This window comes from Vipera berus (genome assembly GCF_964194415.1).
Source record: "Vipera berus genome assembly, chromosome: 2".
NCBI lineage: Eukaryota > Metazoa > Chordata > Lepidosauria > Squamata > Viperidae > Vipera > Vipera berus.
Genome location: NC_138203.1, coordinates 193,771,497 through 193,795,922, shown reverse-complemented (window position 1 = coordinate 193,795,922; position 24,426 = coordinate 193,771,497). Strand labels below are relative to the sequence as shown.

Here is a 24,426-nt window from a genome sequence, read left to right as displayed (position 1 = left end):
CTCTGAAGAAAAGAAGGCAATGTTTTCTGGTTGGCTCTCTTTTTCTGCGGCCATTATTTGTCTCAGATTTCCTGTAGGCAGGCAATGGGCCTTTGGGACTGTTGTCAGAGTTAGCTTTCAGGATGCTGAATAAAGAGAAGTTAAGGCATAGCTTCATAAGCATTTATTGGCTAGCAATTCCTTCTGAGCAATCTGTTCTAAAGCAATGAGAAGAGATACTATTTTGTGGAGATCTACTCCCATTTCATTTCCAAAAGGAGATCTCTGTGTACATTTGTGTATGTGTGCATGTGTGTGTATGTACATGTGCATGTGTGTGTTTGTACTGACATGGATACCCTTAAAAAAATCAAAGAAAATGGATGGTTTTCATGCACCATAACCACTAGTACAAAATGGCATTTTAAAGGGGAAGGCTCCCTTTGTGGAAAAAAAATACAAATAGTCTAACCCAGGGGTAGGCAACCTCGGCTCTTTTATGACTCATGGACTTAAACTCATGGACTTCAACTAGCTGGCTCAGGAATTCTGGGAGTTGAAGTCCATGAGTCATAAAAGAGACGAGGTTGCCTACCCCTGGTCTAACCTAATAGAAAATGTTATAAAGATTATACACATAAATTTAAAATGTTTAAGTAGTGCAATATCCTTTGCAACTAATATTCATCGTATTTTCAGATAGTTCCTCATCAAAGCAGTAACTGAGGAATGTAGCTCAGGTAGCTCACTAGATATTTCTGAACTACACTTCCCAGCATTCCTTGCTAATGACCATGCTAATCTCTTATATCCTCACCAATCAGAACAGGCCTATTTCAATTCAATATAATGACTACATCAACTACCTTTGGTTTATACCACAAAAGTTGTACTCATGTTTTAGACAATTTCCAAATAACATATCTAATTCACATTTGCATTATTTGCATATTACAGCATTTGTATCATGCCTTATCCCTGATAATATACCGTAAGTTGAATTATAGTTATGGTGACCCTGTTTTTCTGGAAAAAATAAAGAACAAACCTAAAAAAGGGATAAATCTGAAAGAGGTCCATAAGGGTAAAATAAAACAGTTTATGTTTTAACTTTGTTTTACAAAGAAAAATCTAAGAGCAAAACCAAAATAAATTTCACAAAAATATTCTAATAATAATATTTAATTGATTTTAAATATTATTATTAGAATATTTTTGTGAAATTTATTTTGGTTTTGCTCTTAGATTTTTCTTAGATTGTGTAAATTTATTTTAAAAAGACTATTAAATTTCTATATATTTCTGCTGTGATTCAGCGTCAGCTTGTGGTTCCGGCAGCTGAGTCAGATAATTTTGAAGAGGAGGAGGAGGAGGGGTTTGGAGAGCCTTTGGTGTCAGAGGAAGGGTCTGATGCACTGCAGAACTTTCAGCCTGGCCCGTCTTGTTCCTCCTCAGACTCAGCTGTGTGAGCATGAGGGATTGGAAGAAGACGATCCACATCTGGCTCTGTTCAGGGACACTAGGAGCAGGAGGCAATCTAGCAGAACAGAACAGAGGAAAGCAATGAGGCAACTCGGGAGAAGGCAATGAGAAGCCATGCCTTGAGACTGCTGATAAAAGGGGAATGTGTGGGAGGTGCTGGTTGCTGAAGGCAACGGTTTGAAGATCTCTGCTAGAGTCCTGGTCTGTTATTCTTGTTTAACTCTTGTTTAACCTTTTTGGTTTAAGTCTTGTTTGAACTTTTCATTTAACTTTTGTTTGAACTATTTGTAAATAAATTTGGTTGGGTTTTTTCCAGCCTGTTGACTATAAAAAGGGGTTGTCCCTGACATTCAAACAGGGCCGGTCATAGGCTGGAACAGAACAATTTCACATGGATATGAATGGATGTGAATTAATGGTACAATCTGTACAATAAACGTTAAATGATCAAAATAAAGGACAAAGGTGAATTTTGAAAGATAAATCTAAAGGACAGCTTTCTGAAATCAAGGACAGTCCCTTATAATAAAGGATGTATGGTCACTGTAGTTACAAAGGGCTCAGTGGTGGGATTCAAATATGTGAACAACCAGTTCTCCATATGGATGCCGCTTCCGGAAGTCCATTCTGAGCCTGGGCAACAAAAAATTAGCTACCGGTTGTGCCAAACTGGTGCAAACTGGCTGAATCCCACCACTGACAGGGTCCTTTTCTACATTGAGACAGAGTTTAAGAGATGGATGAACCCAGAGGGATTTGTGGAATTCATGAGGAATGTAGTTCTAATAAAAAGGATGAAGCCCTAGCCAGAGAGACTTTATTCTTAAGATGGAAAGACAATTGAAACAGCACTGAATAGAGGGCTGTGCTTACATAGCTCAGGTGCGATGGAACTGCATACCAACTGCAGAACAGCTGCTATAGATAATGTGACTAACCTTATAAGAAAATAGTACTACAAAAATGGCAGTATTACGACATGCATGTGCAAAGGTAACCTTTGGAAGGATGTTCCACTTGCTCAGAAATATATAAATGATCAAAGATCTCACCATCTGAAATTCCTTCTGTGAAATTGACTGTATAAACTTGTCTGTAGTACATTCGGGAGGATCTTTTCGCCTGAGAACATTACTTAATGGGTCCTTGCGCATTTCACAAACTCTTAATAAATTTTGGAGAATTTTAAGTTTAAAATTAAATCTGGATCAGGACTGAGTAGAAGTACAGTTTTGAGCTTTCCCACCTTCCCAGAGGGGAGACAAGGGTACTGACTCCACCACCACCATCCCAGGTATGTTTGAACAAGAACAAATATTCCAAGTCTTAACGTGAGCTCCTGTTCTGCACTTGAACCACTGTGTCGCAGCTCTCTCACCAGAGAGCATCCACTCTCTAACTATATCATTAAGCGTAGATTAACCAGGTCTGTATTTTGGAATATAATTTTTAACTGTACTTCCTGTAAGCACCAAGGAGAGCTGATGTCTTGTTGGCTTTTGTTGACTAGCAAGATGGCTTTTGCAAGGGGAATTGCCAATGGATGCTGGATTTGAGCTGGAGTAACTCTTTGGCCTAAGGGAGAGGTCCTTGAGATAATCCATGTAGCTTCATACAGCTGCTCATCATGAGTAAACTGCAGAATGCTGTTTTAACATCATGTGGAGTGACAGAGTGAAATTATAGTTTTGAATTATTATTATTTTTCATGGAAAAATATTTTTCAGCAGAGACTTTGAAAATTCAATACTTGAACCAGAGGATGAGGACAATGGAGTAGAAAACCTTAGTGCAAATATTTGAATACCTCTCAGTCGTTTTTGGGGAGAGAATGGATTAAATGCTTGATCAAATTGACAGAATATGTTTTAATAAAGTTGTAAAACAAGAACGAGCTGCAATGGATGTCTATGAAGTTAATTTGAAGAAGGATTTAAATGTAATACAAATCGATTTGATGGATGACATTCCCTAAAGGAAATGAACAGATATTAAAACAGGAAACTGATGTGGTTATTTTTTTTTATTTCTTTTGGATATACAAAAGAGCTCTGCCCTTTTTGATTTGTATTTTTTGTAGTTTGTATTGACTTTTATTCTTTTCATTCATAATTACAATAAAAATTATGTGAAAAATGGTTATGTTTTAATTATTCTGAGCTGATTAATTTTTTTAAAAATAAATCCTATATGTAGATATACTTATTTGTGCATGTCAGTTCATAGTAACCAAAGAGGAGGGGGTTTGTTAAAGCAAACAACAGTATTTTGTTCAAACTTATTACAGGTAGTCCTTGACTTACAACCACAATTGAACCCCAAAATTATGTTAACTGAGCCAGTTGTTAAGTGAATGTGGCGTCCCCATTGACTTTCCTTGTCAGAAAGTCCCAAAAGGTGAACACATGACCTTGGGACACAGCAACGGTCATAAATATGAACCAGTTGACAAGCATCTGAGTTTTGATCACATGATCATGGGACTGTGAAACTGTGACACATGTAACTGCGAAAAACAGTCATAAGTCACATTTTTCAGTGCCATTGTAAATTTGAATGGTCACTAAATGGAATATTTTTAAGTCTGTATTCAGCTAGACTGGAGTATTTCTCACACAGAGCCAAGGACCAGTGAGATCAGATGAAAACACCTCTGTGTTGTCACATCAGCTTCCAGCCACCTTAAGCCCGATCTTCGCTCCTTTCGTCGCGTTCTGAAGACGTTTTTGTTTGTACAAGCCGGCCTAGCCTGATGGGGGATTGGTGGGGTTTTTTATTCTTGTATTCTTAATATTGTATCTTTGGGGTTTTATAATTGTAACATATCAATTGTTTTAAAATCGGGCAATTATTTAATTTCCTTTTAATATTTGTAACTTTGTATTTTATTCTTGCCCTGTGAACCGCCCTGAGTCCTCAGGGAGAAGGGCGGTATAGAAATATTATTATTAAATTATTATTAAATTAAATCTTTTAGAAAATTAAACAACAACTTTGAAATCCCTGTTTTAAGACTTAACAGGGATTTCAAAGTTGTTGTTTAATTTTCTAAAAGATGAATGCTAAAACCCAATGCAAACAGCCCCACAAATCAATGATACTTTTAAACTACTGGTATTTTCAAAATCAGAGTGAACTTTGGCCATGATAGTTTTTTCCCTTATATTTTATTATTGGAATACACCAATTGTGCTTTCAAAACTAGCCAAGCTTGTTTTATAAAGACATTTAACAGGAAAAATATCAAGGCTTTCATATCAAATAAATGGTGCATACAAATTATGTGTTGCATACTTTAGATAGCATCTCTAGATCGGCTTTCTAAAAATCACTCTTGTTATAAATTTGTCAAGAAATTTAAAGGGTTACCAGGACACCTGTAATCTTTCTACCTTGTGCTTTCATGCTTTATTTAAAATCACCTTAGAAAAGAAATGCAGGGGTGTACAGAAAAAGCTGCAGCTACCTTCAGTTCAGGCCTGTTATTGTTCAATTGCATAATAATAAGTTGTAATATTTATATTTTATTAAGAAAATTCATACAACTGCTCAACTAACTCACATTGACTCTGGGCGGCTTACAGAGGATATTATTTGAAAATACCTGTGTGCTTCATCAAAATATACCTAAAATACAATGTGATAACGAATAAAATATCAGCTAAAAACCCAAGAATGATTAAAGTAACAAAAAAAAAAAACTAAAGGCCTCATGGAAAAGGTAAACATTAGAATATAACCTGACTTCCTACACAGAAATTTTTCGGTCTTTTTGTTCCCCAAAGATTTCCTGTTATATATCACCAGTTGTATCTTTAAAGGCCTTAGGATGTACAGAAAGATCTCATCTGATACTTTAAGCCAGGGGTCTCCAACTCCTGGGCCGTGGAATGATAACGGTCCACAGCGCACCAGAAACTCGGCCATGCAAATGAGAGAAGCCCCATCCACGCATGTGGGGGAGGCAGGTAGCATGTGAAACCACACTGGTCCATGGAAAAACCTTTCTCCACAGAACCAGTCCCAGGCACTCAAGAGGTTGGGGCCCACTGCTTTAAGCCCATAGTTTTATATTTCCCAGCTCAAACTGGAAAAGCAGCTCTTGCCGAAGAGTCTCTTTCCTTATGCTATATACTGTTTAGTGTAGCAAGAATTACAAGACTGAGAAGAAAACAGGGAGAAATGTCAGTGTCTCATTCTTTTTCCTCACATTAAACAGGTCTGGTATCCAGGTGTGAAGAATTACTTTCTGACTAAAATGTGAGATCTGGATAATTGACTAGACTGAATACCATCAGATGGCAATCCACCTGAAAAAAAAACCTGTCAGTAAGTTTCTGTGAGTTTTTCTGCAGGATGCTGAAAATGGTTGGTATTACAAGTTTTTGAGAGGTAAGCAAAATGTCAAGTGTGTCCCAGGACCACCCTTCATCTTAATTATATTTGCAGACTGGAAAGAATGGGATATATCTTAAAGAATTAATAGACTGATATAATATTAAAAAATTACCCCTTCATTTATAGAATAAAGGACATGTTACTTTTATAGTTTTATTCAGAACTCATAGAAATGTGAAGTGCATATGTGAAGCAAATGTTTTTGTCATACTTACAAGTAATTTGGGAAAAGAGAGACATGAAAAAAACAAAGAGAGGAAATTTCTGTGCCAATCTGTTTGTATTATTTCCACTGTGTTATCTGCAGGTAAAATCCAAAACATTCTTTCGGTGTAATATCCTAAATACTGACAGAACAGTGCTGAAATATATACCACTGAGTAGCTAAAGGCCCCAGCTGTGAGCATTCCATGAAGGCTTTTCACTCCCCCCCCACCCCGAGTAGTTTCCCAGAGTGCGACAGAGATGGAGATATCTGTAAGAATCCTGGTGTGGGCCTGGCAGGCCTGGCACAGCCTTTACTCCACTCTGCCAAACAGCTCAGTTTCCCAATGCTTTGCATTCTTCTCCCAGATGCTCTTGCCACCTCAATAGTCTTATTCTTTCCCCAACATACCATCATTTGAGCATCTCATACTGGGCTTCTTTTGACCCCCAACAATTAAGCAGCAGCAGAACATTAAGTGGAAGCAGGTGACTGAACACTTGGCTCCTTGTTGTTGACCTAGTTGACATACTTGGGGCTGTAGGTTTAAAAATAAATACTAGGATGCTGCGCTTGCTGAATATTCATGCCAAAGTCACGAGATTCCAGCCAGAGACATCAATGTATATCTGAGTAGCACATTTACAAAATATAAATAGCATTTGGCTCTCCCTCGTCAGTTGACATGTGAACAGACAGCTGAAGGCTTATCCTCAGTGCACACTGATGTCTACTTTAGGAGTTTCTCCTATTGTTGGGCCTCCCGAAGGTAATTTTTCACTAGGCAACTGGGCTTTCTTGTTTTTCTTTGAAGAACTTTTACTTCTTGTTCAAGAAGCTTCTTCAAAGAAAAACAAGAACATCCAGTTGCCTCGGGAAAAAGCATCTTTGGGATAACTATGACCTGGATGATTGAGAATCTCCATAGACACATTGCTGGGCCTGTGATATCAACTTTTGACTGATGTTATAAACGTTCCAACATGACTGAAGTTGCTATGATTCAGTGTAAATTGATGTCTATTCCATGCAGGTTATAAGCCAAAGAGCCAGAGACAAAATGGCTAAATATTACAGAATTCAACGATGAAATGAACACGACACTGAAAAACCGGTGTTTTTGTCTTTAACTGGAACTCCTAAAAAAGTCATGACCTTTAAACTCATTGACCAAACCAAACAACTTTCAGGTTTGGTTTCATTATTCATTCTTCCCATTCTATTTTTTCATAACTAAAACTCTGATCTTTTGTATGTCAGTATTCCAGTTTAAATACATTCATATACACAGATCAGTTTACATCCACCCCAAAAGTCCATAAAACTCCTTCCCTCGTGATTTTTACAGGATCTTTAAAGATAGCTGAAATACACTGATCCTTCAATCCTAGCTAAATTTTATTGGCATCCATCTTAGGAGTGTATTGATTTATCATTAGTGGCATTTTTAATAATGTTGATTTCTATTGTTATTTTATAATCAGGCAACCTGTGAATTGTTGGATCACCCTTTCAGATATTTGCAAGCGCAGAGGGACTGGGGGTGATGGTGTAGGGACTGGAGACTTAACCAAGGAACTGTCAATCTTCTCTGCAAACTTCCCAGGAAGTTGCAAGTCCAAATCTGCTACTGTGATCCCACCATCACCCAATGAACTGCATCAAACTGCTGCTGGGTGGAGGATCTTGTGGGTGATTCTAGGACTGTCCCTAACCCAGGAGAATCATCTAAACTAATGGAACACAGCTCCCTTGCTAATAAACTGGAAAAAACTTCTTCCTTGGAAACCCTTTCACTGGAAGCCCTCTCTTGTAATCCAGCCAGAGTTTTGGAATTGGGCAAGCTATAAAAACTCTTATAAAAAATAGTTGTTATTTAGTGCTAATCAGAAGCTTGGGTGACATAAATAGCATTCCATCCTCCTATTTTTCCCTATGTTAACAATCCTGTGTGGTAGGTGAAACTGTTCAGCCCAAAGTTGCCCATGCATCTTCTGTAGCTGAGGTCAACTAGAATGTATTTCCACCTGCCCCACTCCACCAGCTTAACTACCACCTCACAGATATTAAGTTATTTCCATAACATGTTGTACATACTGTTGTACAGGTTTTATCAGTAACAGCAGTATTAAACATGTGAATCATGCTGAGCTATGATTATAACCAAGTGTTGCACTTAAGGGATGAACAGGGATTAAAATCTGAGACTGCAATGCTTACACTTTTATTTCTACTCCAACCTACAATCATTCATAAATAATCAACCTGGGATCATGGACAGTGATGTAATATCACCAGAGCTGTGTGGTAGCAGGGAGAGGTAAAAGAGATGCTTTTTTGTCTTCAGATGGAGGAGATATCTTCCTCCAAGGTATTTTCACTTTTTAATGGCCTCTTTAAGCTTTGCAAGATTTTAGCACCCGTTTTATCCCTTAATCTAATGAGCCTTAAAAACATGCCTCTGCTCCCCAGTAACTTTCAGTTTGTACAATCTAGAAGCTGGGGGGGGCATAAAAGAGGAACCTAAAGAGGGCAGATTATTCCTGTTGTGATTCAAGGTCAGCCTGTGGGTTCGACAGTTGGGTTGGACGACTCAGAGGAGGAGGGGGGTGTTGAAGACCTTGCTGAGGGGGTTGAAGATCTTGCTGATGAGAGCCCTCAGCCAGGCCCCTCCCACTTGGTCACCATGGAGACCCAGCTGTGTGAGCCTGACAGTGTGGATGAAGATGACCCACAGCTGGCCCTGTTCAAGGATGCCCAACGCAGCAGGCAGTCAATTAGGAGTAAACAGGAAGGCAATGGGGCTTGAGAGGCAGAGAGAAGCCACACCCTGAACTCTATATAAGGGGAATGTGTGGGGAGGGCTGGTTTGCTGAAGGCAACTGCTCGGATAGTGTTTCAAAGCTCCTGTTTCTTGGTTCGTGTCTTGTTTGTTTTTGTAGTAATAAATTTGGCAGGCGTAATTCCAGCCTCTTGCCGTTTGTAAAGGGGTTGCCTTTTCTGCAGGGCCGGTAGCAGGCTGGTACAGAACAATTCCATCCAGAGAGGCACCAGTTATATCTTGGCTCTGAAGAGTTCAAAGTAACAGACCAGACAGACATTGAGTTAAAAGTTTTATTCATTCAACATCTCACATTACAAATATTTAAAAATTATATGCATACTGCTATAAATAGTCATTTGCAAACTATTTAATAACATTAATTTTCCACTAGCACTTCAACAAATGAACTCTCTTAAAAAAAGAAACTTGTGTTATAACTTAGAGTAGAACATACAAAAATATGAACTTAAATTGTGAAAATGACTTTAATAAAAAATGAATTACCCTTATTTAAAATGCTATAATAAATACTACAACCTCCCCATACACAGTAAAAACTATATGGAAATTCAGCCAAGTAGTACAAGTAACTGACATACTTAAATAACTTTTCCTTCTGATAATATGAGCATTACATTGGGGAAAAACATATTAGGGATTAGTAAAAACTAGACACCCACTTGCTAAAAGTTTCACTTCCAAAAAATATAACAAAAGAATCTGATGAAAATTATAAAAACTAATTATACTTTAAATTTTAAAAATATAAAAAATAAAACAGTTGAATACAATATTGTCCCAATTCTTACAATGCTATCAATCACAGTAGCTTTAAAATAAGATAATAAAATAAAGCAAATGACCAAAACCTCTTTTATTCCTTTTTTTAAAAAATAATCTCAAATTTACATTAGTAGAAAGATTGATTTCTGATTCTTTTCTTTAGAAACACCAGCAAGAAAGAGGATTTACTAGAACAGTAGAAAATGACATTTTTAAATGTCTGCAATTAAAAACAAAGAATTACACTGCAAAGATCTTCCAGAAGTCTGAAATAAGTATTGCACATAACTTGAAGTTAACTTGCCACAATTCATCACATTCAAGTTTTAAATCACCTTTTAAAACAGAAGGCTTTAACTCTTCAAGAAACAAAAAGGGGTGAATTATCAAGTCTTTCCAACAGCATCCTTATAAAACACTAAAGTCATTCACTGCAAGTTTTAGATTTGCGTTCTGCAGAGGTCTGTGTATGGAGAAGTAGATACTATATACCAAAAAAGCACGGGGCAGTGGGGTTCTTTTACATATAAAATAAATCAGAAACACTTTATTTTACATTGCAAAAATAACCATGTAATTACTCTGTAACTACATTGTAAATACATGGCCAGTGCCATGCTTCTGAAAGAAAATGACATGCTTGTTTACACCCCTTTAAAATAAAGTGATACCCTAGGATTTTTAAACTAATTACACGTTAGTTATGCTTGGAGTGACATGGCAGCTCCACCTTCCATGTAATCTGAAGGACATATTATATTAGCACTATTTTGAGTACAGAGTAATAGAGATAATCATTTATGCCCTGTAAATTGAAGTGTAACCAAATAATCTGTAAACACGCTTTTCACACAATCACCACAAGTGAATATTAGTAGAATAACATTTTTTTTAATATTAGTCATGCATACTAACATTACATGCCCACCTTTGGGCAGGCTTGAGTTTATTTCCTTAAATATGATTTAAAAGCGCAGACACATCTCTGCAAACACCTAACATCAATTTGTTAAGATTAAAAATGGCTAAACATTCACCAAAAAACATCTGCATTTGTGTATTATTTTTAAAAATCTATTAAGAAGCAGTAGACAATTTGGGATGTTACTGTTAAACTTCTACTCTATGTTTATGCATTAAATTTCAAGAGTCTAAAGACAAACTCTCTCATTTGTCACTTTCATGCTTTTTAAAAATTTCTTTTTTTTAAGTCTCAACTTTACATATAAGTATTTCTTAAATTATATGTACACCAAATACCTGGTGCTGGGCTAAAGATGTTTAAGCAACATGCTTTCTTTTTCTCTGCAAATTCTAAAATAGCATTGCCAGTGCACAACATCCATAATTCAAAATGTATGCAGAGCACTGAAATGTATAAAAAGCAGAATATAAGAAAATAAAATTTATTAAAATTATTTATATTAAAAAATGAAGTATATGAAGATCTCTCAGTAATAAAAGTACAAAAAGCTACTCTTTGCAATATGAAAAATTGAGGTATTGCATAAAGAGATATCCCGTCAGTGAAAAGTGTGCCTAAAAATGCTCACTGTTGGAAAAACAAGATATACAAAAGTAGTGCATAACAAATATACATTATGTGCATGACAAAATAAGTTAGCTACAAAAACACTGTACCGAAATTCAGCAGGTCATGTACAAAGGGAAAAAATTATTATTCAAAGCTACTTCTCAAACAGTGTTATTTCTTGTAATGGTAACCCATCTCACCTGTTCACTGGATAGGATCGGCACAATAAGACACCCCAAGCCACCTACAAGCATTTTTTTAAAAAAATTAAAAGGAATATTCCAACTATCATTATGTACTTCAGAGAAAAAGGTCCCTGACAGTCTACAAAAGAGCACTCTCCATTTGCATTTCCTGTTGTCAATATTTGCAGGGATTCATTAAAAGGAGCTCCCTTTCTCTACTTGACAAGTAGACAGCAAATGTCTCCATTTTGACCTTTGGAAAATAACATGGTATGTATCATGTACTGAAAACCAAACTGCCTCTGATAGGTAACCGGCAATGGAGGGAAGGGATGGGGAGGAAGAGAGCTTACAAAAGGGATGCTTTTTCTCTGTAGCTATGTTTAAGCAAGTCTTTGGTTTAAGAGTCTATGGTGGTATCGTGCCAGTTCAGAGTCCGACTGGCTTTTTCTACACACTGCTACAACCCCTTTACTGTAGTTAAGAGATGAATACATTCCCTCCTCTCGATTTTCTCAAGATTTACAGAGCAGCAAGTGTATTTCAGTCTAATCACCACAACCCTGTGCCTTAGCTTTAACATATGCTGTGTTCCCCACCTACATGTTTATAACACTTCATGCATTACTCAGCAAGTTGGAGTCCTGCAATGGTTCATGTTCTGTGCTAAGTTCCAAACAATTTTTTTTTTAAAATCAGGATTCCTTTTACTCACTTGCTCTCTGTTGAAAGGCAAACATATCCTTTGCAGACATGCATGCCTATTCATTCAGCCAACAGTACAAAACATCCCTGGAAACAAACTTTACTTTGCCCTCTAATAAATTGCTAGGTTACAGCTTTGTTAGGAGGTTAGAACTGGTTTCACATCCCAGAGTAAGCCCAAGAAGCAGACAGAATGTGTTATGTATTGGAACAGAGGATTAATAGTATGGTGGTGGGGGTGGGGGGGGGTGGGAATAGGGAGGGAATTAAAATGTACTCTTGAGGTATATCTTTAGGTTCTTGTATTTCATGTCAAAATGGAGAGCAAAGGCTGGCCTCTGATTTACATTAGTAAATTAGGATATAGAGTTCTATATAGCCATCAAAAATAAAATCTATACATTTGTTCTTCAGGAGAGGACATGCCAGTTCACTAGTTGTCATTACTTTAGCTTTGGTAGGATTTGTAGGGCTGTATTCTGATAATGAAATTTCTTTCAAAACAACAACAACAATCACAATAATAAAGAATAAGTGCACTCCCCACCCACCCCCCAGTTATAAACTGACCCAGGATTTACATTCGGGAACTTTAAAAATGTGATTGCTTGGATGAAGAACACAGATCTAAGCTCTGCCTACTCAATTAGTACAAATTTGAATGTGGTGGGAAGTTGGAGGCACGGTGAGACACAATACTGTGCTAAAGATTTAGCTTCAGAACCCTTACATCAAACAAAAAAAGAAACTTAATGCTGCTTTAAACCTTGCTCATGCATTTTTGTTGCTTTAAACATGCTCTTTTCTGTTACTAAGTTAACAGCTAACTGTTTCCATTGCTATAAAATCATCGGTGGCAAGAAAAGAGGCTTCCCAGAGGCTTGGCTAGGGAAGGGGGCAAGGAGAAGGAAAGGGCGGGGGTTGGTTGGACAAAGTGTCAGATAAGATTCATAGTGTTCCTATCTCATGGTTACTTAATAAAAGTAGTCTATTGATTTTGTTATTAGCAATAATTTAATTTAAAAACAAAACAAAACAAAATACTCTATTGTTTCATTTCTCTTAATGTTGTTCTTCCTTCCTTCAAGAAAAGATAGCAGGAAAGCAGTGTCCTCTGGGGAACCAGGCAGGTAAGAGAACCTGGCTTCCATGCACTGTGTTATCCATAGGAAAAGGAGTTCCCAATAAAGTTTAATGACAAGATTCTACAAAATACCTATGTGGTTATAGGCCATTCTTTTGTTACACTATCTTAAGTTACAGACTACAACAGCAGGACATGCTATCTTGAGTAAGAGGGAATAAGGGAGGGAGGGCAAAAGGAATCGGGAGAACAGAAGAGTGCACTTATTTTGAGGCCTGCATACGAACACGCTGCAGTAATCACTTAGTTCCAGCGGAATGAAATATGTCTTGGGCGATCTCCTCCCTCTTTCACCAGGGGCTTGTGGAATTCCCTGCCAGCGCGTGAATGGATAGCAGCCCAGCAATATTCACAGTAATACTGCAGACAGGTAACATTAGCACAGAAGAATGGAGCAAACTTTCCACCACAGCGGGCCCCCTGACATTCATCACATAGCTGATCATCCAAGACATATGGCTTAACTTCCACCTGTGATGAAAGAAGGAGAGAAAATGTACACATCTCTTTAAGTTTGGCCTCGTTAAGACATAACCGTAGTCCAGGTGTTTTATTCTCATCATATATTTGTGCAATCCAACTGAGATATCATTTTTCCTAGGACTGGCTGAAGAAGCAAAAACAGAAAAGCAATAGCTTTCCCCGGTTGTATGGTCTCTGTCAAAAGATGTACCGTAGTAAGTACTGGACTAAGATCCTGACAGGCTGGCTTCAACTCATTGGGCAATCGTATACCAGTCATTATCACTCAAATGTGAAAAGAGTAAAATTGGAATCTGGACTATGCCTCATGTTCTGAGTTCATATGGAGAACACAAGGGGGGGAAAAAACACCAGGTAGTTACATTTCTTTTGCTGAGTTATATTTCACAGAGCTACCCTCTCTATGAATTTACCTAACGCTCTTTTAAAACCATACCACCTTGTGGCCATTACCACATCCTGTACAAGATGGCATCATATCTATCTACAGAAGACACTTCCCTGTTATTTAAGATGTCTATCAAATTAGCTTTCGGTTTCACAATACTGAGGCAGGGGTTTGTCCCATAAAACAGTTAAAGACCTTTCTCAAATTAGATGAGTTTTGTTCTGCTCATGCCCAGTATTCAAACTCTGCACTAGGTGAATCTGATTAAACTAGTAATTGTCTTAAATTGACATTATCTCAACCCAATTTTGATTGTGCTGAATCATTCTAAGTACAATGAGACTTTTCCTGAGAATTAGAGATTTAGAATGTTTTGTGAAATTAAATCTTTACCCCTTTCCTTGACTTAAAATTCATTAGTAGGAATTTTCTATATAAACAACTTCATAATCTGGAGGTTCTACAAATAGATCCCCTTGAATTAAAAAGAAGAAGAAGATAAAAGCCGAATAGTTAGATAAGGACCTTAGCATTGTTTTGTAACTTTGGGAATGACCAGATGTGGAGATTTAATTCCCAGAATTCTCCAACCATCATAGCTATTGCTGAGAATTCCAGGTATAGAAGTCCAAACACCTCAACATTATACAAAATGTACATTTATCATATGTGAAGATATCAGAGTTCCAGAGGGACATGTGGATCACAGAATCACAAAAATAGGAAAGTGCAACTTACTCCTACCATTTCCACCATTAGAAGGTAGGAGAATTGAATCAAATGCATTTGCTATTTAAAATAAGTTTCAAAAAATATTCTGTATAAAATAGTTAAAATTTAACTGCAAAAATAAACCAGTTAATTAACTCCTGATTCCATTTATACACACTGTGAATAAATGTATTCCACCAGCTGAAATGCTTTGGCTATAAATGTAATTTAACAAGTGTGTGTATGCATGTCTATATATGAAAAATATCTGTAACTGTTAAAGTATGGATGTCCACAGATAAATTCTGAACTTCAAGAAGATACATTTGAATCTAAATCTAAAACACAAGAACAGGAGAACTGCTATTTATAAAATTCTCTACATGTATATGTACCAAACAAAACTGCCACAATAAAGATTTACCTGTGAATCAATTCACCTTTCTAAAAGCTATGGCAGAAATGTTTGCTTAGTTTTTTAGATTCTGTTAGCATCAGTAATATATTACTATCCAGAAGTAGAACATTACGTTCCTTCCAGAACTGGAGGGCAAGCCACACAAATCAATATTCGTTTTACTTTTTCTATCTAAGGAATGGCATCATTCTAAATTGCTGAGTCAAAACGATTTACTGTAGCTGCCAAGTTGCCAGAAAAGAGAAAAACAGTGCAGCAAAAATTGAAATGGTTCATAATTTCTTACACCAGCTTTCCCTAACCTGACTGCAACTCCCAGACAGCTTTTAGCTTGAAATTCTGGAAGTTAAAATTTTCAGCACATCTGAAGGGCACAAGTTGGGGAATGCTGTCTTACAGTGTCAAAACAACACATGTTTCTTTCCAATCTTCTTTCCAGCGAATATGTCAATGTGATAAAAGGAGAAGTGAACTTCTGTTGCAAAGATATTCTTAGTGCTGCTGACTTGGGCTGTGAAAATATGCTGAACGTTAACAGAGATGGATGTTTAAGTAATCGAGTATTGTTGCTCTACAGATTATACTGAATTAAAACAGAATGTGTGCAGGAAAATTAGAAATCCAGCAGAAACAGACTGGAGCTGCATGCCTTTAGCTTTGATAAGGCAGCTGCCCGTTCTACTACAAAGCATTCAGGCAGGGTGAAAGAAAGGCTAATAAGTAGGCAAGTCATGCAGATGTAAAAGGATAACACTAAAAGCACAGGCTTATTTTCTGTGCCGCTGGAAATGGCTCTAAAGGGGACAACAGGTTTAGGAGTCAAAAGGCAGTAAAAAAAATCAATTCTTTGATATTTGGAAAGACTGGGAGGGGAGCAGTATTGCATTTAAACAGGTTTTTGTTGTTGTTGTTCCTGTCATGAAATGGCACTTATATGGACGTAAGACAACAAAAGAATGCTGTGTAATAAATAGAATATGCTTGTAGTACTTACCCGTTTATCTATCTCTCCATGTTGCAGCTGAACAAAGCGGGCACTGATAGCAGCTATATAACTCTGTTGATTGGAAAATGCAACACGCCCAGCTCCTTTTGGGTACTTCAGTTCAGGGTCAGTATCAATTCCAGCATAGCAAACTCCTCCATACAGTCGATCCATTATCATTGCAAGCTCCACTAAAATACAGTAACAACAAATATGCATATAAATCCCTGCTTTTTCCCCCCTAGGCTCTGGGCAGTGACATTTCTACTCTTCAATCTAAAATTTCTGCTTTTCTGTCTGAAAAGAATGTAAACCAATGTTAACAAGCCCTGGATGTTTCCATATCAGAAATTCTCAACAGCAAGGTAGCTTGGACAAAGACAACAAGCCACTTATCCACCATACCTGCTCGTAAGGGTCGTGGAACTCCGCCTACAAAAATGGTTTTCCGTGGATCCAGAGGTTGTGAGCCATCCATCACAAAATCACTATCACTAAGATTCCAAGGTCGGATCTGAACCTGCAAGTAGAAAGCAAGACTTTATATAAAGTTCTAAAAGTCAGAATGGGGTTTTTTTCATCGTACTAACTCGTTATTATTTTGTGTCTGAGCATGTAAATCAATTCAAGGCAATGAACATACCTAATACTTCACCTATTTTCCCTGCAAAATCAACCCTGTGATGTGGGTTGTGTGAGAGTGATTGGCCTAAAGTCACCCAGCTGGTTTTCGTGCCTAAGCGAGGCAGTGATAGCAATACAGCCATACAGTCACACCCCGGTAATATAGAGAACAGAGTGATTCCACATTCCTCTGCCATTGTTTATCCTTCAGCTTCAGCTAACCCATTAATGGAAGTGTCATCTGTACATGCACATGCTTGGTCAAATGATAGGAAATCCTCAAAGAGGCTTTGTCAGCTTCCAAGAAGAGAAAACACCTCAACATTAGAATCAACACATTCAGAGGGGACTTCAGTTGCTTCACAAAGCTTCCCTCTGAAGGAATCCCAGAGCCTTGTTAAATATCCATGAAGGTACTGAAAGGAATTGCTGATCATGTTTCTATTGCATCATTTTTCCTTCAGATTCAAAGAGCTGCAGAGCCCTAGTATTTAGTCTGCAGGCTGGAGACTTCCTACACCTGTTTGACCATCAAAATAAGCATGTAAGTGTTCTACAAAGCCTCAAAAGCAACTAAAATAGAAGCTATATCTTTAGTTTATCATGACCCCACTAGAGACAAAATCAACTCTCCCTCCCAACTAATTAACTTCTATAAATAGAATTCCCACTCCCTCCCAAAAAGAATTCTCCCAAACTTCTTCCCTTTATGCTTCTCCCTTTCATTTGTCCAGATTTTGGCTTGTACACAGAAGTGAGGACCAAATGTACATGGAAGAGCTTCAAAAATAATCCACATTGAGAGATAGGGCAGGCCCTTATCTTGATACCCAATAGTAAATTATAGTGCAGGGAGGAATTAGGACCCTGAACTTGTAGTTTGATAAGTAACAATTAGCCATTAGTTGTGTAGTGCCTCAAACTCAATAGTTCGAGGGATAAAGGAAAAACAAATCCTGTGCCTCCTGAATGAAAAAACTATGGACATACATACTTCTCTAGTATATGAACAATACTTAAACACATAATTCTTAGCTCATTTTGTAAACTTCATATATATCAAAGTCACATACTGGTTTATCTTTAATCGTGGGGCTGGAAACACACAGGTAGAGTTTTCCATCCTCTTCAATACATGCATCAATCAAGGCCTGTACAGAGCTTTCATCTTGGAACAACAAAAAGGCATATCCTAGATAGAGAAGAAACAAACATGATTTGTTCGCTATGTACTATATATGATGTATTGAAATTGTCTATTTTGTATGTACTTAGATATGATAACCATGGGGGGAAAAAGGAAAATCATGGGGGGAGGGGGGTATTTTTCCAAAACAGCAAGAGTAGCTATAGTCTAACCAAAATGCTATTATTAAAGAGATAAAAAATAAATTACAAAACTTCATCTTCCTTATATTGAAATTTAATCTGAATGTCACCGCTTTACTCTATAGAGAAGAAATAGAAGGGGGAATTAAAGAAACTAAAGAAATTACTGAAAGAAAGAAAAAAACAGGAAGGGAAGCATGTTGAATAGTAGATAAAAAAGTTTGAACTAAAAAAAAGTAAAAAGTGGATAAAAAGTGCCAACTGGAAGATCGGAAGTAAAATGGAATCAAAACAGTAATGACAAAACATTTCAAATAAGAAGAAGGTGGACTAATGAACACTTCATATTACTTTATGATTAGCAGTAATATTGAAATATGCTTTTGTGGTAGTGAAAGCTCAGGTATGTAATAGCAAACGTGTTAAAGAGACATCCATGTTAAAATCTCAAATGATAAAATTCACTCCATGAATCATAAAATTGCAAGGTTCATACTATCACATTCAATTCTATGTTCCATGCAGGAATCCAGAATTAAAGCATTTAGTGGCAGGTCCAATAAAGAGCACACTGCTTTTACTATTAAGAAAATTTCCTAGCACTAAAAAAATCTTTTCACGAGGAGGGATAATACCATCTTTCAACTAACATAGCTTTTATAGAAACTGTTACTTGTTTGGAATAATTTTAGGGAAGGACAGGATACATGAAGTAACAAAAGTTACCTTTAGGAGGAAAATATGATTTGCTTTCAGCTTTATGAGGCCAATCTACAATCAATGGGCCAAAACGACGAAAGCTGGCTGTGATCTCATCTGCAAGTTAGTGGACCAAACAAAGAGAAAACAAATCTTCACTTTTTTTTTCAAGGGGATGGGTCCCAAATAAAGCAATTTAAGCAATTTGATAGTAATACTCGGGTAATACTAAGCAACCCAAATATGCAGAGAAAGCAGATATTTTCAAAAGGAAAACATTTGTGAGTCCAAGTATATATTTAATAAAAAAGCGAACAGTTTAAATATCAAAGCTTTGGCTTTAAGGTTACGGATAAAGATTTGCAGCAGCCCAAGTACTGTAATTAAATGACTGGATTTGAGCAGTTTTTACTGCCTAGCTCCAGGCATTCTCCCACAGCTAGCATGCAGAGCTTGCATCAAGAGCAAGTTGCTCAGCACGGACTTGCGAAAGGTGGGGAGAAAGGGGAAAGAATGCAGCACAGCCTAGTCACGCCTACTGCTTACGTCATAGGCTTAAGCAGTATCTGTGCACATCATCTGAGCTTGACCTCAGACTATCTTCAGCAGCACTTGCAGAAAGTGGTTATGTAACTGCTGCAGAGACGAGAATGCAGATCTCATAAGCAGAAAGCAAATGCTCCAAAGCCTTTCTTCAATTTCTAAATTCAGCTCAGGTGATCTGCACAGTGGTTAATATTGCCCACACGCACAATTCTTTTTAAAGTGCACCGTGGAATTGTTTCACTCAGTTTAATTTTAAAAGAAGCTGGGGAATCTAAAGCTATTTCGGGAACAGACTGAAGTGTTGTTTACACACAACACAGAACCTGAACAATTATTTGATCTGCCCCTCCCCGTATGCATTTTCTATTTTATTTAAATTCTTCCCAATATATTTTTGTGGGGTTTTCATCATAGGCTTGTGTCAGAGTTTATTTCTTCATAATCTGATGTTTTTATCATCATTAAAGTAACAGAAATATTTATCTTGGGGAAAAGGAAATGTCACATATATTTTTATGCACACAGCTTAAATTTATACAGTTATTGCCCAGAATTACAGAATTTAAAAAAATAGAGCTAGACATCCCTAAAGAATTTCTTTACATTTCTTTTTTCTTTCGAAAAAAGCAACAGTCTGTTATTCTAATTAGCCTAAAAATTAAAATAAGGAGATTCCCTTTGTTTAGTAGACTTTTAAATCAAGGCAAATATTGCCATCAGTTGCAGTTAATGTTCATATGCCCAGCATGTTCCTTATGCTTAAATGGAATTTTTTTCAGCAGTAATTCATCCCTCTGGTGAAATATATGAGGATAGCAAAGAAATAATGCATTATATATTGTTTCCTTAAATAGATGAAGCACTAAACTGTATTTTAAATCAGATACCAACTAAAATGTGTGCCTATTACAATCATCTTCAAAATAAAATACCTTCATAAAGAGTTTTATGATGTCATAATATCTAACTAAATGAAGCAAATGTATAAAACATACCTCATAAACTGTGCAACCCACATCGCCTTATCATTGCGATTCATAACCTAAAAGCTTGGATATTGGGCAGCTCATAGGTTTACACAATTTACACTGCTTGGAAAAAAACTGCTTGAAGTGAGGTCATGAGAATGCTACAATCTGGCATAATTATCCTCTTTTCTATAAGGCTGCACTTGGTCATGGTAATGTATTTTTGGCAATACTAATATCCAAATATACCTTCATCAATATCAGGTGGCAGACCACCCACAAACACCTTGCGAGAGTACCGTTCAACTCGCTCGCCATTCTGATGAGAGAAGCAGTGTGGTGATCCTAAGCCACTATGGAGAGTCTGATCCCCACGTCCATCATCCAGAAACCCATCTTCCATTGGGAACAGGGAGGACTGACCTATAGTTGAAAAAACAATATATATATATATATATATATAGGGGTGTGTGTGTGTGTGTGTGTGTGTATAATATACATAGATGTATGACTCAAAACATACCAGCAGAATAATAGCTGCCTATTTTATTATTCTTTCTCCTGTCACAAAGACTTGTTATTAATTAAACAAATGTGCAATATTATCTGAATGACTTTGTACAGAAAAGCTGAATCTTAGTATCATTGAATGATGCATGTCATAGACAAATGTCACTAGTTTTCTTCCATACACAGAGACTATTTTCCCCCCCAAGTATATGCTTCAGAAATATTCTACACCACGCTATTATTGATCACTCCCAGTGACAAATTACAGTGTTATAAAAATGATCTTGGGACATTGCAAGTACAAGATTTTAGTCACATCCATACGATCATACAGTTCAAGTAAAATATTCTACATCTATCTTACATTTAGATCTCACAGCTCTTTGTCTTTATTGACAAAAACAGTAATAAAAAGCCAGAGAAAAATGGAGGAGAAAGGCGGCATCCTCCAATCATTTTACCTACAGTCTCACTGAGGTGGCATACTAATAGTGTCACCATACTTATATTCTCAGGAAGAATAACTATGGTGTGTCTAATAAAACTGGGCAATCAGTCCAGTAGAGCAATTAAAAGATTATTAGTGCTGAGCAGAACCAAGTTCCATCCCTCTTGGCCATGAAACCTGGTCAATGTCCTCAGATTGGTCACTATTTATTTCTTTCATGTATACTCTAAATTCTGTAGAAAATAGCTAGGAAAGAAATGTAATATATGTTTCAATGGTAAAGAAAGCAGTATTGTAAGACAGTTAATAGCCCCTGGTCCACAAGTACATGCAGGTAAATTATTTACCCAAGTCTATTAAAATTGTCCTTTTTTAGGAGCTTATTAAATGTGATCAGAATACTGTGTGGGTTTTTAAAAAACAGAAGAACAGGAGGACTTTTTTCTTCTTGAAGCTTGTTTTTACAATTACCAGAGTACGCTCACCACTGCAACTCTGGTGGTTAAAAAAAAAGGTTGAAGGTTAAGAATTCACAGTGATTCAAAAGTGAGCCAGTAACTTCTCATTTTATAACATGCCAAAACTAAAAATAGGGCTTGAAGACTGAAGACGGTGTAGTTCTAGTTAGAATCACGTGAAACCACCACTCAAAAATCACCTCAGGAGAGCCGGACCTTAATGATTTTTTTTTCTTGACAGATTATACTAGACTAGTTAGTGCCTCATCTAGGAACATTACACTATTATTTTTGCTCTTCATTTTTGCTACTGTAGTTACTGCATTAGTGTTAAGTATTGTTCCCACAACATACCTTAGAATAAATGTGATCCCATTACAACTGGTCTTGTGTTTCTCGCTAGTTTTCTAGTTCATATAGGATTAACATTTATATGAAAAAGACACATATTAACACGCATCCCTTCATTTTATACCTCCCCAAAGAATGCCACGTTGTTTAGTATACAGCACGTTATGTCTGTTGAAATTATAGCAATATGAAAGCTATAGAAGTCATTCCTTTTATATGTATTATAAAATGCTAAACATACACCACCGGTCAATAGTGAAATCCAGATGCACCAAATGGAATTGTGACGTTTCCATCTTCCAAATGCCAGTGTGCATGCACACCAAGAGCATGGAACAAGTGCAGTACAGGGAAAGTGGCAGTTCCAGGGAACCAATCCTGGAGCCACTGTCCTTAGTTAAAGGGCAGAGAAGTAAAAGTCCCCATCTCTTAATGCCTTTGATAAAATAGCTCTGACACTGGCTTCAGGAAAGGGGTTGAGGCATAGAAACCATAGACATGCACACAGTGACGACATTTTGAGCACTAATGAAGTCATGACCGTTTACCAGTTTGCCATAACCTACCAAAACTGGGGAAAAAAAACACAAGCTCTATTTAGAAAAACAGCACTACGCCAATCAATTTTCATGACCTACATTCTTCTGAAAAACTGAATCCTCTCAAATAATTTGAATTCAAGAGTGCTGCAGTGCCTCTTTTTAGCATTAATTCTCCAACCGCTGACCCTTTTTTGGGGAGAGATTTCTTACAGTGATTTCCAGATCAACATCTCAGGCCAAGCAGCCCCGAAGAAAGCTAACAAAGTGGCCTCTGTCTACGATCGTTAAGCCAGCATGCAGGGTTCATAGATGCAGTTGTAGCACCATGGTTTCTCATCCCGCAGATTTTTTTTTTTTTACAAAGCACCTATGTGACTTAATTGCCAGGCTTCATTTTCACAAATGACATAAAATCTCCCCAAACTGTATATTGTGGTCCTGCTAGTGCCTGCAAGCCAGTTCCGTGCTGTTGAAGGACTCTCAGAAACTACCTATATCACGGTACTCGACATCTCGAGGGACATGCAAAACATTGCCTAAGTATAAAAATTATTGGAAGAATGCCAGTGCTAACAGCCACAATAAATTGTGATGACAATTATTATTGCCTGGGGGAGACACCTAGGAATTCAAGTCATTTAGGTGCTTCTCTAGGTAAGAAACCCTCTTCTCCCACCAGCACCCAGCTGAAGCTACTGTTTATGCATATTTCAATTTTGGAAGTTCTCGCTAAAAAAAAATACTGTTTGATACCCCACTCGCTCTGTATTTAATATATTGTGTTAATTCTGCCTTGACCATCTTGTTCTGGGATATGCTACTTTCAGTAAGCAAAGTTACCACAGCATGCACATTGAAGAAGCCTGCCCCTGCCCCATCCACCCGGCCCCTTTAAAAACTGATTTTTCTTTCAGAAACAACTGGTGCATTAGCGATGCCATAAGACATTTTAAACATCAGAAAATTAAAGAGGAATGTTGTTACCTCGCCTTCTCCCATATGTCCTTGCTGCATGTCAAATGAGAAGAAAAACAGCCTTTCAAACATTGTTAAATAAAAATTAAATATAGATAGAAAGATATGCTATTTCACCTCCATATAGCCTCAGTGGTTCTCAAGCATTAGTGCAGTGCAGACCACATTATATATATATATATATATATATATATATATATATATATATATATATATATATATATATATATATATATATATATATATATATATATATATATATATATATATATATATATATATATATATATATATATATATATATATATATATATATTAATCTCAAACACATCAGAACAGCTAACAAAGAGATCTAATTTTAAAAATGCTGCCTTTAGCTACTTTGTGCTTACTAGAGCATCCAGTGGATTGCCACTTTATTAGCATATCTCAAATTTCTGAGAGGCTGCAACCTTGGATTTTGATCAGTCTATCAGTTTCCTAACAATCATATTTTGTTTTCAGTGAGCCAATATCTTCAATTAAGATTTACCTGGGAAGCAATTGACCATGCGATTACCATGAATCCAGAGTTAGGAATGTTAATGTCTGTGAAACATTAACACATTTATCTCACCCTCTAGCAAGCTGGTTTTAAAGAATGTTAGCCACTGGGCTAAATAGCTAAAATGCTTTGCAGACTAGAAAAACAAACATTACAACGGGATTGCTTTCTATGGACAACACTGGGACTCCTTCTACAGTACCTGATT

The 24,426-nt window shown here is 36.9% G+C and overlaps 1 protein-coding gene across 1 annotated transcript in view; it reads right to left on the bottom strand.

Moving 5' to 3' along the window:
* Positions 1-9,164: 9,164 nt before the first annotated feature.
* Positions 9,165-24,426, bottom strand: part of CPEB4 (cytoplasmic polyadenylation element binding protein 4) — a 63,971-nt gene continuing 48,709 nt past the window's right edge. The window contains exons 4-9 of the mRNA XM_081319665.1: positions 20,640-20,813; positions 18,904-18,993; positions 17,922-18,040; positions 16,630-16,744; positions 16,234-16,415; positions 9,165-13,710 (exon numbers count right to left, since the gene is read on the bottom strand). Of these exons, the coding sequence (XP_081175791.1) occupies positions 13,483-13,710; positions 16,234-16,415; positions 16,630-16,744; positions 17,922-18,040; positions 18,904-18,993; positions 20,640-20,813 (908 nt within the window). The 3' untranslated portion in view covers positions 9,165-13,482. The remainder of the gene's footprint in view (positions 13,711-16,233; positions 16,416-16,629; positions 16,745-17,921; positions 18,041-18,903; positions 18,994-20,639; positions 20,814-24,426) is intronic.